At 39.7% G+C, this 17,382-nt stretch overlaps 1 protein-coding gene across 1 annotated transcript in view; it reads right to left on the bottom strand.

Moving 5' to 3' along the window:
• VOPP1 (VOPP1 WW domain binding protein) overlaps positions 1 to 17,382 on the bottom strand; it is a gene marked incomplete at both ends in the record, with an annotated part of 108,443 nt that overhangs the window by 49,549 nt on the left and 41,512 nt on the right. Inside the window, one exon of the mRNA XM_084247192.1 lies at positions 9,030 to 9,088. Coding sequence (XP_084103318.1) covers positions 9,030 to 9,088 — 59 coding nt within the window. The remainder of the gene's footprint in view (positions 1 to 9,029; positions 9,089 to 17,382) is intronic.

Below are 17,382 nucleotides of genomic sequence, written 5' to 3'. Positions count from 1 at the left end.
AATAAAATAGACAAACCCCTAGCCAGGCTCACAAAGGAAAAAAGGGAGAAAGCACAAATAAGCAGGATCATAAATGAAAGAGGAGAAATCACAACGGACACAGCAGAAATCTAAAGAATAATCAGTAACTACTATGAACAGTTATATGGAAACAAGTTCAACAATCTAGAGGAGATGGACAAATTCCTACAACTCTACAATCACCCAAAGCTAGATAAAGAAGAAATAGAACACCTAAACAGACCAATTACAAGCAGCGAAATTGAAATGGTAATCAAAAACCTTCCCAAAAACAAAAGCCCAGGACCTGATGGATTTACAAATGAATTCTACCAAAGATTCAGAGACGAATTTGTGCCTATCCTTCACAAACTCTTCCAAAAAATTGAGAAGGAAGGGACAATACCAAACACGTTCTATGAAGCCAACATTACACTAATACCAAAACCGAATAAGGACAACAGAAAAAAGGAAAACTACAGGCCAATCTCCCTAATGAACACTGATGCAAAAATCCTCAATAAAATTTTAGCTATAAGAATCCAACAGTGTATCCATAAGATAATTCACCACGACCAAGTAGGATTCATTCCAGGGACACAAGGATGGTTTAACATCAGAAAATCAATCAACGTTATCCAACACATCAACAAAAAGAAATATAAAAACCATACGATAATATCAATAGATGCTGAGAAAGCTTTCGACAAAGTGCAACACCCATTCATGATAAAAGCCCTTGAAATTCTTGGGATACAAGGAACATACCTCAACACCATAAAGGCCATATAAGACAAGCCAACAGCCAGTATCATCCTCAATGGTGAAAAGCTGAAAGCATTTCCACTAAGATCTGGAACAATACAAGGATGTACACTCTCACCACTGCTTTTCAATATAATACTGGAAGTCCTAGCCAGAGCAATAAGACAAGAGAAAGACATCCAAGGAATCCAAATAGGAAAAGAAGAAGTCAAACTATCACTATTTGCAGATGATATGATAATATAGAGAACCCCAAAAACTCCACAGAAAAACTAACTCAACTTATCAATCAATTCAGTAAAGTGGCAGGATACAAAATCAACACGCAAAAGTCAGTAGCCTTCCTATACACAAACAATAAATCTGAAGAAGAAGAAATCAAAAAAACCATCCCTTTTATTATCGAAACAAAAAAAATCAAATATTTGGGAATAAATCTAACAAAAGAGGTAAAGGACCTATACAAAGAAAATTATAAAACACTTAAAAGAAATAGAAGAAGACACAAAGAAATGGAAAGACATCCCCTGCTCATGGATTGGAAGAATAAACATTATTAAAATGGCCATCCTACCAAAAGCAATATACAGATTCAATGCTATTCCAATCAAAATTTCAATGTCATTCTTCAAAGAAATAGAACAATTATTGATGAAATTCATATGGAATCACCAAAAACCCCGAATAGCCAAAGCTCTCCTGAAAAAAAAAGAAGGGCATGAAGGCATCACACTCTCAGACTTCAAACTATACTACAAAGCCATAATCATCAAAACTGCATGGTATTGGAACAAGAACAGACATACAGACCAATGGAATCGAATAGAAAATCCAGAAATAAACCCACAGATTTATGGTCAACTAATCTTTGACAAAGGAGCAAAGACTACGCATTGGAGCAAAGAAAGTTTGTTCAATAAATGGTGCTGGGAAAACTGGGTCGCTACATGCAAAAGAATGAAGCTTGACCACTACCTCACACCATACACAAAAATCAACTCAAAATGGATTAAAGAACTAGACATAAGACCTGAAACCATAAAATACATAGAAGGAAATATAGGCGAAACACTACGTGATTTGCACATCAAAGACATCTTTACAGACACATCACCCAAAGCAGTGATAGTGAAGGCAAAGATAAACAGCTGGGACTACATCAAATTAAAGAGCTTCTGCACAGCTAAAGAGACAATAACAAAAACAAAGAGAAACCCCACCGACTGGGAGAACATTTTGGCACCCAACACTAATGATAAAGGACTGATCACAAAAATCTGCAAAGAGCTGATGAGACTCAACAACAACAAAGAAAATAACCCAGTCAAAAAATGGGCAGAAGAGCTAAAAAGAAACTTCTCTGAAGAGGAAATGCAAATGGCCAACAGACATATGAAAAAATGTTCAACATCACTTGTAATCAGGGAAATGCAAATCAAAACTACTATGAGATACCATCTTACACCAGTGAGAATGGCACATATTAAAAAAACTAGCAACAACAAATGTTGGCGAGGTTGGGGAGAAAAAGGAACTCTCCTGCACTGTTGGTGTGAATGCAAACTGGTCCAACCACTATGGAGAGCTGTGTGGAGATTTCTGGACCTACTAAACAGAGCTTCCATATGAGCCAGCAATTCCACTCCTAGGTATTTACCCAAAGGACACAGAAACATCAATTCCAAAGAACACCTGCACCCCTATGTTTATAGCAGCACTATTTACAATAGCTAAGCTTTGGAAACAACCCAAATGCCCAAAAATAGATGACTGGATCAAGAAGATGTGGTACATATATACCATGGAATATTACTCAGCATTCAATAAAGATAAACACATGCAATTTGCAGCAACATGGATGGCGCTGGAAGGGATCATGCTCAGCGAAATAAGCCAAAAAGAAAAAGAAAAATACCGGATGGTCTCACTCATAGCAGGAATCTAGAAAACTTAAATAAGGGATCAGGAAAAAGAATAACTATAAGAAAGTGAAAATCAAAATCAACAAAAAACTATGAACCAGAGACACTTTTTGTGGGGTGGGGGCCAGGAGGCGAGGGATTGGGGTCAGAATGGGGCATGTGCAGTTGTGTGGGGGAATATAAAAATAAAATTTATTTTTTAATAAAAATAAAAAAAATAAAAAAATAAATAAAAGCAATGTACCCAAAAGAAATGAAAGACAGGATATACATATAGCACACAGCAATGTTGTTGTTGTTGTTGTTGTTGTTTTTAAATGAGATCTGTTATAACTCATGGGCTTTTAAATCTAGTGTTAAAGGTGCTTCAACAATAACCAGTTTGTCCAACGTTATTAGACTGCAGCTCCCTGAGGACAGGTGCCTCCCTTGTCTTGCACACACCACATCCCAGCAACTAACGTGGCAGACACTTAACACTTTGTGGATCAAATGAATGAGGTGCAGCTGCCACAGCTCCTGGAATTGCACCTTCAAACTAAACATGTGTCAAGAGGCAAGTCTGACTCAATGGAAACCACGGAGCACTGGCCTGCCTGGGAGATCTTGACCAGGCCCTCAGCGCCTATGACCTGGGCTGGATAGGCTTACCCTTATCTGCATAGTCATAGGTGCCCACTCTGCACCTGGGCAGAAATCAACACAGAGTCACTCCTATGGTCTTCCACAGGCCCAGTGCATCTCGCTGGATGGCTACCATCTGGCTACAGCAAATCTATACTTGAGTAACATAAGCTTGGACTTCATATAACACATATAAGTAACCTCTCCTCACTCCCTTAGATAAAAAATGCTTCATCTAAATGCCTGCTATGAGTGAGACCATCCGGTATTTTCCTTTTTCTTTCTGGCTTATTTTGCTGAGCATGATCCCTTCCAGCTCCATCCATGTTGCTGCAAATGGCATGAGTTTATATCTTTTTTGATTGCTGAGTAATTTTCCATTGTGTATATGTACCACATCTTTTTGATCCGGTCAGCTATTTTTGGGCATTTGGGCTGTTTCCATAACTTAGCTATAAGGGACCAGGAAAAAGACTAATTGTAATAAAGTAAAAATCAAAATCAACAAGCAACTATAAACCAGAGACGCACTACCGGGGGACGGGGAGTGAGGAGGGATTTGGGACAAAATAAGGGGGGTGGGAATTGTATGGGGAGTATAACTAAGATGAAAATGTGCATATTGTGCAAAAATTTAAAATGACGTAAAAATATATAAAATAAAATTTTAAAAAATGCTCCATCACTCCAACTTAATGGAAAGCAAGAAGAAGAATTTTCCTGTGTCAACTAGAATGTGGACTAAAAACATTAACTCTTTTGGGGACCAGATGAGCCCACAGGTATAACAAGATACTGATGCCCTGTGGGTACAGGGAAGTGGCATGCCTTGTGTACATACACAGCAGGGATGCAAACTGACCTTAGGCTTGTTCAACTGTACATGTTCAAATGCAATTTCTGTGCCCCCACACACTGACCCTCTGCTACACACCCAGAAGTTCAACATTGTGTTCACGTTTCATGAAGAAGCTACTGACAAGGTCAAAGCCTGGTAAATAACAGAATGGAGTGACAAAAATATTTATAAATAGAGATTCTGACCTCACAACACCAAGAATATACCATATGCCACTACACTATTCACTTAAAACTGGTTCATTCTGTTATGTGAATTTTACCTCAATTAAAAAAAAGTAACAGAGCAAATATTTAAACCCTAGTCTCCTACACTCTGAAACCTACAAACTTAAAATCTACGATTAAGGAAAAGGTGCCAGAATATGGCAAGTAAAAACAGGGAGAAACAAGCTAGTAGAAAATAAAACTTTCCAAATGAGAAGACAAACACCAAGAGCTATACTAAATGTCACGGCCCCATCCTGGCAGCACTCACAGGACACACGAAGACTATCCAAGGTAAATGTCAAAGCCAAAATGAAGAAAGAGAAAGGAATTCTTTGGGAGGACAGAGTCATGGAAGGTTCCCAGTCAGTGAGACATCTGTGGGGCAGAGAGCTGGGAGTTGATGAAGAGCAACCTGCAGGAGTCAATGTTGACCATATCGTTGGGATTGGAAGGAAATGCATCCATTCAACTTTCAGGGTTGTCCACTATGTCCAGACACCGTCATAGGCACTGGGAGTCAAGTAGGGACTCTCAGAAAGAAGGAAGATAAAACTCAGGTACATGAGTGGAGTATTATGCAGCCAGGATAAAAGAAATCCTGCCCATTGCAACATCATGGATGGACCTTGAGGAATGTATTATGCTAAATGGAATAAATCAGACAGGGAAGAAAAAAATCTACTGTTTAAAGGAAATTAGGCTTTGTTCATGATGGTTGTTTTTTTTTCCTTTTTTTTTCCATTTATTTATTTACACAAGCACTGGGTATAGTCAGAAGTGCGGGAGGGTGAGAGAATTCACCAGAGCGAGAGTGGGGAGCAGAACAGGCAGAAGGACCGAATTACACTGCTGAGGGGAGCAGCGGGTGGCAGGAGAGGTCTGTGTTGCATGTGGGACCCTCACTGGTGGCTGGGGATCGAACAGGCGTTGCAGAGGCTGCTGTGGGCAGCTTTGCAGCCCAGTGTTCAACTGCTGCACCACCAGGGGAGGCCCTGTTCATGATGTTTTAAGCAGGAAATGACAAGAGCATTTCAATAGTTTATAAAGAAGTAAGAACTAGATGGGAGACAAGAATCAAAGGAGAATTACTGGAAAGCATTTACAGTTCAACACAACCCCTATCAAAATTCCAGTGACATTTTCCACAGAAATAGAAAAAGCAATTCTAAAACATGTATGGAACTACAAAAGACCCTGAATAGCCAAAGTAAAGTTCTTAGTTCATGAGAAACTAAGAACTAAGCAAGAGGCAGCACCCTTTCTGACTTCAAAGTATACAATAAAGCTATGTAGTAATCAAAGCAAAATGGTACTGGCATAAATATAGACACAAAGATCAAAGGAACAGAATCAAAATCACGGAAAGACATTCCCATCACTACAATTAACTAACATTTGACAAGGAAGTCAAGAACACTCAGTGGAGAAAGGATAATCTGTACAGTAAACATTGTTAAGTAAACTGAATAACCACAGGCAGAAAATGTAGTATTAGACCCTTCTTACACCACTCACAAAAATTAACTCAAAATGGAATAAAGGTTTAAGCATAAGATCTGAAGTTACAACACTGTAAGAAAACAAAGGAAAAACCACTTTGACATTGATGTTGGCAATGATTTTATGGAGATGACAGCAAAAGCACAAGTAACAAAATAAAAAATTAGTTCATGGGACATCAAACTAAAATGGTTCTGCACAGCAAAAGGCACAGTAAAGTGAAAAGATAACCTCTACAATGGGAGAAAATATTTGCAAAGCATGTATTTGATAAGAGCCAAAATATATAAGGAACTCATAAATCACATAATTTAAAAATGGACAGAGGAATTTGGAATAGACATTTTCTCAAAGAGACACAGGTGGGCCTCCCTGGCAGTGCAAGGGTTGAGACGCAACCTATGAAGCTGTCTGCAGCCACTGCAGCATAAGTTCTATTTCCGGCCAATCAGGGAGCAACCCGCATGGCACAGCAGACCTCTCCTGACTCGCCAACTGCTCCCCACAGCAGTGTATTTCAGTAGATCTGCCTGTTCTGCTCCCTCCTCTCTCTGGTGAATCCTCTCACACCCCGCACCCCTGGCTTACACTCCAGTACTTGTATGCATAAATAAATAAATCTTTAAAAAAAAAAAAAAGAAGATACACAGGAAGCCAACAGGTACATGAATAGGTGCCCAACACAGACTCTAATCATCAGGAAAATGCAAAATCAAAACCACAATGAGATCTCTGTTAGAACAGCTATCATATATATATAAATACAGGAGATAACAAGCATTAGGGAAGGTACAAAGAATTTTGAGTCCTGCTGTAAACTGGAGCAGCCACTACAGGAAACAGTATGGGGGGCCTCAAAAAATTAAAAAATAAAAGTACAGCATGATCCAACTATTCCAGTTCTGGGTATACATACAAAAGAAATGAAAATTGGATATCTAGGAGATAATCTGCAACCCCAAGTACATCACAGCATTAGTCACAGTAACCAAGACATGCATACAATCTAAATGTCTGTCAATGAATGGATGGATAAAGATAGATATAAAGTTATATACATATGGTCTTGCACAAGTGGAATATTATTCAGCCAGAATAAAGGAAAGCCTGCCCATTGCAACACATGGATGGACCTTGAGGAATATATTGTGCTAAATGGAAGCAACCAGAAAGGAAAAAATACTGTTATGATCTCACTAATATATGGAATGTATAGAAGGAGTACTCATTAAGAGTAGGATGGTGGTGGAGAGAATGAGGAAATATTGTTGAAAGGGTACAAACCTCCAGTTATAAAATGAAAACTTTCTGGGAATTTAATGTACAGCATAGTGACTATAGTAGCAACACTTTAATACACATTTGAAAGCTGTAAAGACACTAGATTCTAAATATTCTTACCACAAAAAAGAAATGAAGGGGAAAAAAAAGAAATGGCCCATGATGTGACATGATGGCGGCGCTAGCTAATGCTATGGTGGTAGCCATTTTGCGATATCAACATATTGTACCTCTTGAATGTATACAATGTTGTATCTCACTTATATCTTTTAAAAGTCTGGCTAATGGGCCTCCCTGGTGGCACAGTGGGTTGAACACAGCACTGTGAAGCTGTCCGTAGCCTCCACAGCATGGGCTCAATTTCTGGCCGGTCAGGGAGATACCCACATGGAGCAGCAGACCTCTCCTGTCCCGCCCACTGCTCCCGTCAGCAGTGTATTTCAGTCGGTCTGCCTGTTCTGTTCCCTGCTCTGTCTCTAGTAAATCCTCTCACCCCTGCACCTCTGGCCTGTACCCCAGTTCTTGTATGCATAAATAAATAAATCTTTTTAAAAAAAACTCTTTGAAAATATGCTGTGAATAAGTAAATAAATAAAGAAATAGGTAAATACAGAACTGCAGTAATTTAGGAGGAGATTAGTAGTAAATTAATCTCTGAAAACCCAGCTGACCTACAAAGCAATTTGAGCAAGATTCATTTTCAAGGAGGAACTCATAGGAACACATGGTTGATCCACATTTGCATAAACTGAATCAAGAAAATAAAAATTACCAAGCAAAAGTCATTGTCCCAAGAAAAATAAAAAATATTGTATTTCCCCATTATCCCACCGCCATTTTTTTTTTCAATCTGACAACTCTGTGATTAGAGTCCATGTCCTCATGGGGACGCTTCATTTTCCAAGTGGATTGTGTCTTTATTCAGCTGCAGAGACTTCCTCAATGTGGACCTCCTCAATGTGGGCAGCAAGGGCTCCTACATATCAACAAGAAGCTGCCCATATCCTCAAGCTTTTTCACGCCCATTCACAGTCATGCAAACCTCCTCCTCCTACACTGATCTCAAGAGCAGAAATTCCTCAATAACATCAGGGAAGAAAAATGTACATCCCAGCTAACTAAGAAGTTAAGTGTCTTTGTTATTTTGATTTCTCCTGTCTAATCTCCCTATATGCTAGAATACATGTTTCTGCTAGAATATGATTATATGCATTATTAGAAAGTAACTCGTTTTGCAAAATTCGAAACAAAAACTGGGAGGAAAATTGATTTGGGACTTTCTACTCAAAATCTGTGGAACTTCAAAATACAAATTAAAAATAAATTGATAAATTGATAATCTGAAGAATTATCTAGCCACCTAGGCAAGTGGCCCAGCATGACTATTGGCTAACACAACACATATTAAAAATACATAAAAATGAAGGAGGAAAGGGGACAATGTTTTCATTAGAGTAAGACTGGCAAGAACTGAGAGCACAGGGAGAGCCCTGCCAGGCTGTGTGCAGGGAAGGGGCTCAGGGAAGTCACACACACACACACACACACACACACACACACACACACACTGAGCAGAGGACTTCTTCCCTTCCTGTCCAAGCTCATTTCTACTCTTACTACACCTTGTTCCCTTTACCTGCAAAAACTTGTATAAACCAACATAAATCTGGCTATGCATGGAAACCTTGCCCCTCTTGACCAGAACAGAACCCAAAATTTACAGTCTTCAGATTAAGATGAGTATCCTCTGGAAGGCTGCCTGATCATTCACGAGCAGAGCCAGTGAATTCAGTCCTAGTACCTACTAAAGAGTTCCCAGAAAAAGATATGACCACAAAATCAAACCAACAGAAAAGTGGAAATACTTACATGTAATATGTTGGGTATAGTCCTTCAAAATACCAGCAATGTTTTTTGGCCTCTGTGCACTAGAAATAGAAGGAAGAAAAAAATCTGTCAAATTGCTGAGATTTCACAAAAAGAAACAAGGAAGGGTGAGTGGATGTAGCTTCAGAGGGGGGAAGCTAGGGGCTTGGAGGGACCAATGAATAAGAGGGAGATCCATCCCCACCATGACATTTTATTCCTTCAAATTTTTCAAAAGGAAGAAATCATGGGAGAACATTATTTCTGTTATCATCTAGTCTTTCATATCTCTGAATATACTCAGTATGACTAACTCATCAAAAAGGTAATCATTTGGTAGAATACTTCAGATACCTAATGAATGCTAAAAATAAAGTACTCAAGTTTTCCATTTTCTCCCAATTTTCATTTTTGAAAGACATTTCCCATAGTTTTAACTTTTCCACATCTTTGTATTTCAGAATATTCAAAAAGAACATATTCAAATCATCAATCACTGACTGTGGACCTATGTATGCCTGACTCTGTAAGTCAGGGTTCACTCGCCAACATCTGTGGGTGACCCCCTCTCATTCCCAAAAGTTAACTGTCTTTGCTTGGAGCTTCCCCTGGCTTTCCAAGAAAGTCTAAGACAAGACATTCTTGGGGTGGAATTCCAAGCTCCCAAGGGTGGGACAGAGCAGGAAAGATGCAGCGAGAGGGCATGACACACACACAGACCCATAAGCAAATATCCAAGCAGTAAATATCACACATATCCAAGCAGCTGCTCCAAGCATGAAAGCACTAACCTATCTGAACAAGGTTTCTCTAGAATTACTTTACTCATACCATGATTTTTTTAATTCACAACTCCTACCTCATGATCCATTTCATTAGCCCCTATGAAACAAAATACTTGAAATATTACTGTGCAAAGTTATCAGCAACAAGAAAAGTGGGAATGGGCCTCCCCTGGTGGCTCAGCTGTTGAGCGCTGGGCTGCAAAGCTGCCCGCAGCCTCTGCAGCGCAGGTTCCCTCCCCTGCCGCCACCAGCAAGGGTCCCACATGGCATGACAGACCTCTCCTGACACGCCTGCTGCTCCCCTCAGCACTGTGTTTCATCAGCCTGCCTGTTCTGTTCCCCACTCTGGCTCTGGTGAATTCTCTCACCCTCCCGCACTTCTGACTGTACCCCAGTGCTTGTATAAATAAATAAATAAATCTTTAAAAAAAAAAGTGGGAATAGCACAGAGACAACAAACCTTTCTTGGGCAGGGGAGGGGGTGTGCAGCCAAAGCCCCCTAACCCCACCCCAGGCAATGAGCTTCCTGGGATCTGGCAAGGACTGCTTCTACCTTGCCCTTCCCCCAGCCCAGCAGGTGTATGGCGACATCCCAGACAGCTGCACATAAGTTTAGAAACAGACCCCCAAATCTAGTGGAGTGCCAGGGGGGAGGTAAGTGCAAACATCCTGTTTTATACTACCTAAGTCAGATGAGCTACAGAAACAGCATGAAACAGCACTGGGGTATTTTAAATATGCCTTAAGACACTCAGAAACACTTAGACAACCTGAAGTGACCCCAATTTGTTTCTGGAAAATGATTTTAATTTAGAATAGGTTAGCTTCTGTCCAGTTCAAGAAATGAAATTCAAAGAGTTGAAGTCAATTTATTTTGTCAAGGAACAGCAATTTCAGGTCTCTGTCCCAAATTATAATTCATTTCACTAGAGTCTTTTGTGACAAACTAAGAAACCAAGTCTTTATTCTAAGTGGAATTTTAAATGTTTCTTCTTGATTCTCCATCACCGCCAGAGAGACACACTTTCCTGGTACTTGACACTCACGCTCCACACAATCGGAAAACAGCGTCTGCTGCAAACTGCCCCCCACCCACCCCATACCAGCCCCGAAGCTCGGGAAACATCAGAACTCAGCCTGAAATGCTTTTCCTCCCTTCACGCCACCCACTCCTATAGGCACCTGGACCTGACTCAGTCCCACACCCCAGGGGAGTGGAGCCCTTGGTGTAGGCAAGGATGTGGCTGACTGTGGGGGTTTCCCTGCTTTTCTGGAGTTCCCTGTTCTGAAGCAGCCACTTACTTGTTCAAGACCCAGCACCACATCTCCCAACTCAAAATAACAATAAAAATAGCATTAATGCATTGCCTATTAGGAAGGATTTTTTTCTTATTATGTTAATATTAGGAATACCATTTTATAGATTAAGAAAATGGGGCCACTAACAACTGTCTTGCTCAGTCACAGTTTATGACAAAACAACACTAGGCATTGCTTCTCCCAGACTAATCAACATCACCCTCAGGAGCCTACTTGCCCACCTCCAATGACCCCATAATTTCCTATGGCTACAGATGGCGGTAGGGGAAGCCAGAGTGAAATTCCAGAAATACTCCTATTCCACCATTAACAAATGAGACTTCAAGGAAGCAGCTCCCCTCACAACCCCTTTACACTTGCTGCCAAAATGGTGTGTACATGTGAATCTCATACTGAAGTATGCGCCACAGAGCTACCACAGGGTGGCTGAGGCATGGAACTATTACATAGCACAACATGCAGGCACTCACCATTGGCTTATAGGAAAGGAAATTTAGCAATATCTGGAAAACTACTAAGAATGTATTCCTCTTTATTCCCTGACTTTCTCTCCATGAATATTGAAATAAGGACCATCACATGCACAATGTTATTCTTTGTGGTATTATTTCTAACAGCAAAGCTCTGGACATAACACAAATAGCCACTCATAGAAGGCTGGGTTAAGTAAATGATGGTGCATCTACACAACAGAGAATTTAGCCACCAACGAGAGGTTTCAAAATGGAGTGAGATGATTTCCAAGATGCAGTATTACCTTAAAAGGCTGTATGCAGAAGACTATTTCTAATATGCAAGGCTTGGGCCTCCCTGGCGGCCTAGGGGTTAAATCTCAGAGCTATCACCACTATCCCCAGCCAGGGAGCTGACCCACATGGTGTAGCAGACCTCTACCATCTCGCCCGCTGCTCCCCTCAGCAGTGTATTTCAGTAAATCTTCTTGTTCTGCTCCCCACTCTTTCTCTGGTGAATCCTCCCCCCCCCCCACCGCAACTCTGGTCTACATCCCAGTTCTTCCATGCATAAATAAATTTTAAAAAATAATAATATGCAAGGCAAATTACCTTACAGGAAAAGGAAATCATACATTTGGCTAATTTTATATAAAGAAACATAGGAAGGATATACTAAAACCTTTTAAAAATGCTTACCCTGTGGTTGACAGGTGAGAGTCTGCCAGAGACAGGGACAAGAATGAGATTTCCATGAGTGCACTTTTTAATATATTTTGACTTTTGAAACATATAAATGCTTCTCACACTTGAAAACAGAATAGTTAAGTCAAAATAGTCAAGTTTTTTAATCCACTCTTCTCAGCCTGAAAAAATTCACTAAAGAGGCCTCCCTGGTGGCAAAGGGGTTCAAGTCTGAGTGCTAACAAGCTATCGCCAGTCACTGCAGCCTAAGTTTGATCCCCGGCCAGGGAGCTGACCCACATGGTGCAGTAGACCTCTCCTGTCTCACCTGCTGCTCCCCTCAGCAGTGTATATCAGTAGATCTGCCTGTTCTGCTCCCCCACTCTCTCTCTGGTGAATCCTCTCACCCCACACCTCACCCCACACTCCAGTTCTTGTATGCATAAACAAGTAAAATAAATCTTTAAAAAAAAATTCACTGGAGACTATCATGGCACTATTGCACATATCTTTGCTAGGAGCAACCGAGCAGCACAGAGATTGAAAAATTAGTGCTCACAAAAAACTCCTAGGGGGAATACTCTACCCTCCTGGTGCTACTCCTAGCGCCCTCAGACATCAGGGAACCATTCATCCCATCCTTCCTCTGACCTTCCCCAAATTCCCTTTCTGGCATTTTTGCTGGGATGTTCAGTAACTTAGCTGACGCCTACTTGTTGGTCACTCTTGCGCAGTTCTAACTATTTACCAGGTATAAAAGTCAGCTTGCACAATGATTCATATGGTCTCATGATAAGATTAGAGACAAGGTTCCCTAGGGCAGGAGGTGGAGAGAGATTCCTGCTGGAAACCGCCCACATTGACAGCCTTGTTCTGTGAAGTAGAAGTCAATACGAAAGCAATAATTTAACCACAAAATGGGAATTTGTGAGGAATGAGTAATTTTCAGAGTAATCCCAAACACTGATGGGCTGTCAGCAGAGGCCCCAAGAGCAAGCCAATGGGTGGTATGGAGAATGGCAAAAAGATGACTCAGTGCTGGGTTCAACTGGAAGCACCCAAATCAAAAAACTCAAAACCTAGACAACTGGGTTCTGACCCCAGCTGCCATGCTGCCATCAAATAATCTCAGCTTCCTCATTTCTAAAATAGGACATACTCACCCCTGGTGAGTGCATAAGACTTGGAGAAGCAACTAATACTATATGTATTAAAACGCCGGACTAGATCAGGATGCAGTTCACTGAATCCCACTGCCAGAGAGCAACTCCATCTCCCTAAAGGGTATCTGAGAGGAAGTTTCTTAATTCTCTAGCATAAATACTTTTAAAGCTTATTTGACTATGGTTACCTGTCATCTAAGCAGAAACAATGCTTGTAAACCTTAAAGATTCTAAATATATAATACTTTACACATTTGTATATTTGCTTTTCAAATATCTCCCTTAAAAAGAACAAGTCACTCACCCCAAAAAAAAGTTTGAAAAAAAAGTAAAAAATCAACTTTAAGGTTTTATATCCACCTATAAAAGTAGGCCTATCCGTTCTGTAAAGACACTATCATGGTTTTTAAGGATTGATGACCTATATGAAACTATATCTATTAGGAAAGGCCAAGTCAGCCACTTTCTGTTTATCAACCAGGCACCCTCAATAGCCAGAATACTGGACCAGATTTCGAGCAACAGAAGGCCCTTAATGAGCTACAGTGTAATATTCTGTCCAAGATACAGGAAGCAATCATAAACATAATGAACTATGCCTTGAAGAGATCATAAAGAGCAGCAATACACAATGTATAAACTATTAATGAAGCAGAATAGGCAGGATTATGCAAGTATAGATACTGTGAGGAACAATTTAATTGAGGAGATCTGAGATTTAAACTGTAAAGGTTTATAAGACATCTGTACTAGGACAAATTTTGAAGATCTATTATTCAAGGATAAGGTTATCTGTAAACGTAGTTCAACCCTTCTAAATATAGTTACCCAGATTTAGTCAGGATCTAAACAGACTGAAAAGGACAAATTCTTCCTAATCCCCAACAGTAATCCTCACATTGACATAAACCATTCTACATTTAGTTATCCTGAATACAGGCAGCCCCAGGATGCCACTGTTTAACAAAATGTTATGTCCTTTCTCTATTCCAAGTTAAAAGAACAATTGCACCACAATCGTACCTGGTAAGCTTTGAGAAAACTAAAACCACATGGGAGTGACGGGCAAAGTCTAGAGATTCAATACACTATGGGATTTTATCTAAATTTCACCTCCTTTTGTTCAGTAAGGGGTGAGATAGGATCTTTAAATGAATGGCAATCTAGAGCTTTATTAACAGAACTAATCCCACTGACACCAGTGAAGTAAGAATCCCTGTTTTACTTATCTCACTGATAGCTACAACCACTCTGTCCTGGCCCAATAAATCCAATTTTCCTCAGAACACTGTGAATGCCCAAGAGGAGCCGACGGATGACTTTCTGTCACAGGAATCAGCTCTCAGTGATACTTTTAAATTCACCACAAACTGCACTTGACACACAAGGCTGAGAAACCGCTAAGGGAGTTTCAGCCCAGTTGGAGTGGGCGAGTCCAATCCTCAGACTCTGAACAGAGGGAGTCTTGTGTATGCTGGCAGGCTCAGGACCAGGGACAGAGGCAAAGGGCTTTGCTGAAGTTAGGGCAAGAATTTTATGGAGGGAGTGACAGGTAATTCATCTCAAGGTCTCTGAATTTCAAATAATAGCAATGACTATGCTTTAATTCTAATATTGGGATTTAAATCAATTCCTTAAGTAATAATCACTTAGTCCTTGGGCTTATGACGTTCTGTTTTTCAGGAACACCTCATTTCCAAGACAGCTTGATTTTTTTTGAATGAAGAGTTTGAGGTTTCACAGAACCACTGTTTATTAAAGAGATGAGAGCAAAGAAACTCTCATGAAGACAGAAATAAAATTCAGAGACAAAAATTGTGTCTTATTAATAAGAAACAAATAAGTCCCAGCTGCATACCCTTAAGAAAACTCCATGAATCTTCATAACTTGCTCTGAATAATGTTCCTGTTTGGTTTTTTCTGTTTTAGTATTTAACACAACAACAACAAAAATATGTTAGGAGAGCAAATTCCCTCAAGGTTCTTAATTCAAGTAGGCAAAAACTCCTTACCTCTTGGAGATGAGAATAAATCAATAATTAAAGTTAAAAGGCAAACCATAGAGAAAAGTATTCAAATATAACAAGTTTGATATCTTTAATAGTAAAGATCTAATGTTATTCAATAAGAAAAAGATTTTAAAAAATCAATCAGAAAAAAATAAGAGATGAAAATTCTTCAAATAAGAAACACAAAAGATCAATAAACCTATTTGAAGACATAACATTTGTTAGTAATCAAGAGTGTAATTTATAAGGGTATGGCTTTATGTATCCAACTGTTAATTTTAAAAACCTAGTAGCCTCCCTCGTGGCCTAGGGGTTAAGTCTAAGTGCTACCACCGCAACAGCCCTCCCTCAGCAAAGCAGCCTGAGTTCAATCCCTGCTCCCCTTAGCAGTATATTTCAGTGGCTCCGCCTGTTCTTCTCCCCAGTGTGTCTCCGGTGAATCCTCTCACCTCCTCTCACCTCACCCTCGTATCTCTGGCCTATACCCCAGTTCTTCTACACAAAAATAAATAAAATAAAAATCTTTAAAAAATTAAAATTAAAATGCTAATACCCACTGTGGATGAGGACTTGGGAAAATACTATCACATTATACTATTGGGAATATAAAGGTAATGTTTCAGGGCAGTAATTGTTCAATACACAACAAAAAAGCTATGAGGTTTATGACTTACATGGAGTTATTACACCCATCGCAAGGAAATAATATTAAATACAGAGTATGGAAAAACATACAATAATACAATAATATAGGAATATTTTGATAATAAAATAGTCAATAAAATAGTATTTCTAGGAAAGTATATTTTTGTTATAAGTCATAGTAGAGAAAAAAATGATATGAAAAGATATGTAAAAAAATCCTGACAATAAATCTTTTTGGTGGTATTAGAGATGGGGTTTTTCACTGTTTATTTTGGTAATTAGTCTCTTAGTTTTCTGCAGAGACCTTACAATAGTTTGAAGTATCTTAAAAACAATTTTTTTAAATTTTATTTTAAAAAGCAGACCAGGGCCTCCCTGGTGGCACAAGGGGTTGAGACACAACCCACGGAGCTGTCTGCAGCCACTGAAGCACAAGTTCAATCGCCAGCCAAGGAGTTACCCACATGGTGCAGCAGACCTCTCCTGACTCGCCTGCTGCTCCCCTCAGCAGTGTATTTCATCAGTCTGCCTGTTCTGTCCCCCACTCTGTATCTGGTGAATCCTTTCACCCACCACACTCTGGCCTGTACCCCAGTTCTTGTACACATAAATAAATAAATCTTTAAAAAATAAATAAACAAAAAGCAGACCATTTGGCCTAATAATAAAGAAATAGGGAGTTGATGCAAGCAGATATTTAAAGAGATATCTAAATTTGGCTCACAAAAACGAGGAATTAAATAAAAAGTAACAGATGAACAAAGTATGTGAAAAATAATAAACAAGGCTAGAAAATGTGTATTGAAACAAATAAGTACTCATACACTCAGCAATTAGAACTGTATCATGAAAAATATTAATATCAAGTATGGATTCCTCAGCATGATCGGGGCTATTGTTTTGGTACTCAGAATTCCTGCTGATCAAGGTAAAAGGCAGAGTCAGGCAGGGGCCTCTCACCAGGGGAAAAGTCCTGGTGTGGGGAACATACTAGTATCTGCTAAAAACCAGTATCTCCTGAAACCAGTATCTGCTGAAAACAGCCCACAGACTTTAAGGCCAGATTAGTAAAATGAGCTAGACTACCTTACCTGTAAAGATTAGCAGAAAGTTAGATAAGAATAGGGCATAGAGATATTATACTTTGATTAGCAGGAATTATGCGCTCCCTCCCCCCAAGCAATAGCCCCTGGTCACTCCAAGCCAGCTTGCCTTGCACCAGATGATAACACATCCCCATGCATGTACATTCCTCCACATACTTGCCCACTTTCTCTGAATCTGATCCTCAATAAATA

Source organism: Talpa europaea (genome assembly GCF_964194135.1).
Source record: "Talpa europaea genome assembly, chromosome: 11".
Classification (NCBI taxonomy): Eukaryota; Metazoa; Chordata; class Mammalia; order Eulipotyphla; family Talpidae; genus Talpa; species Talpa europaea.
Note: the sequence above shows the minus strand (reverse complement) of the source record. Positions and strands in the feature narration are given on the sequence as shown.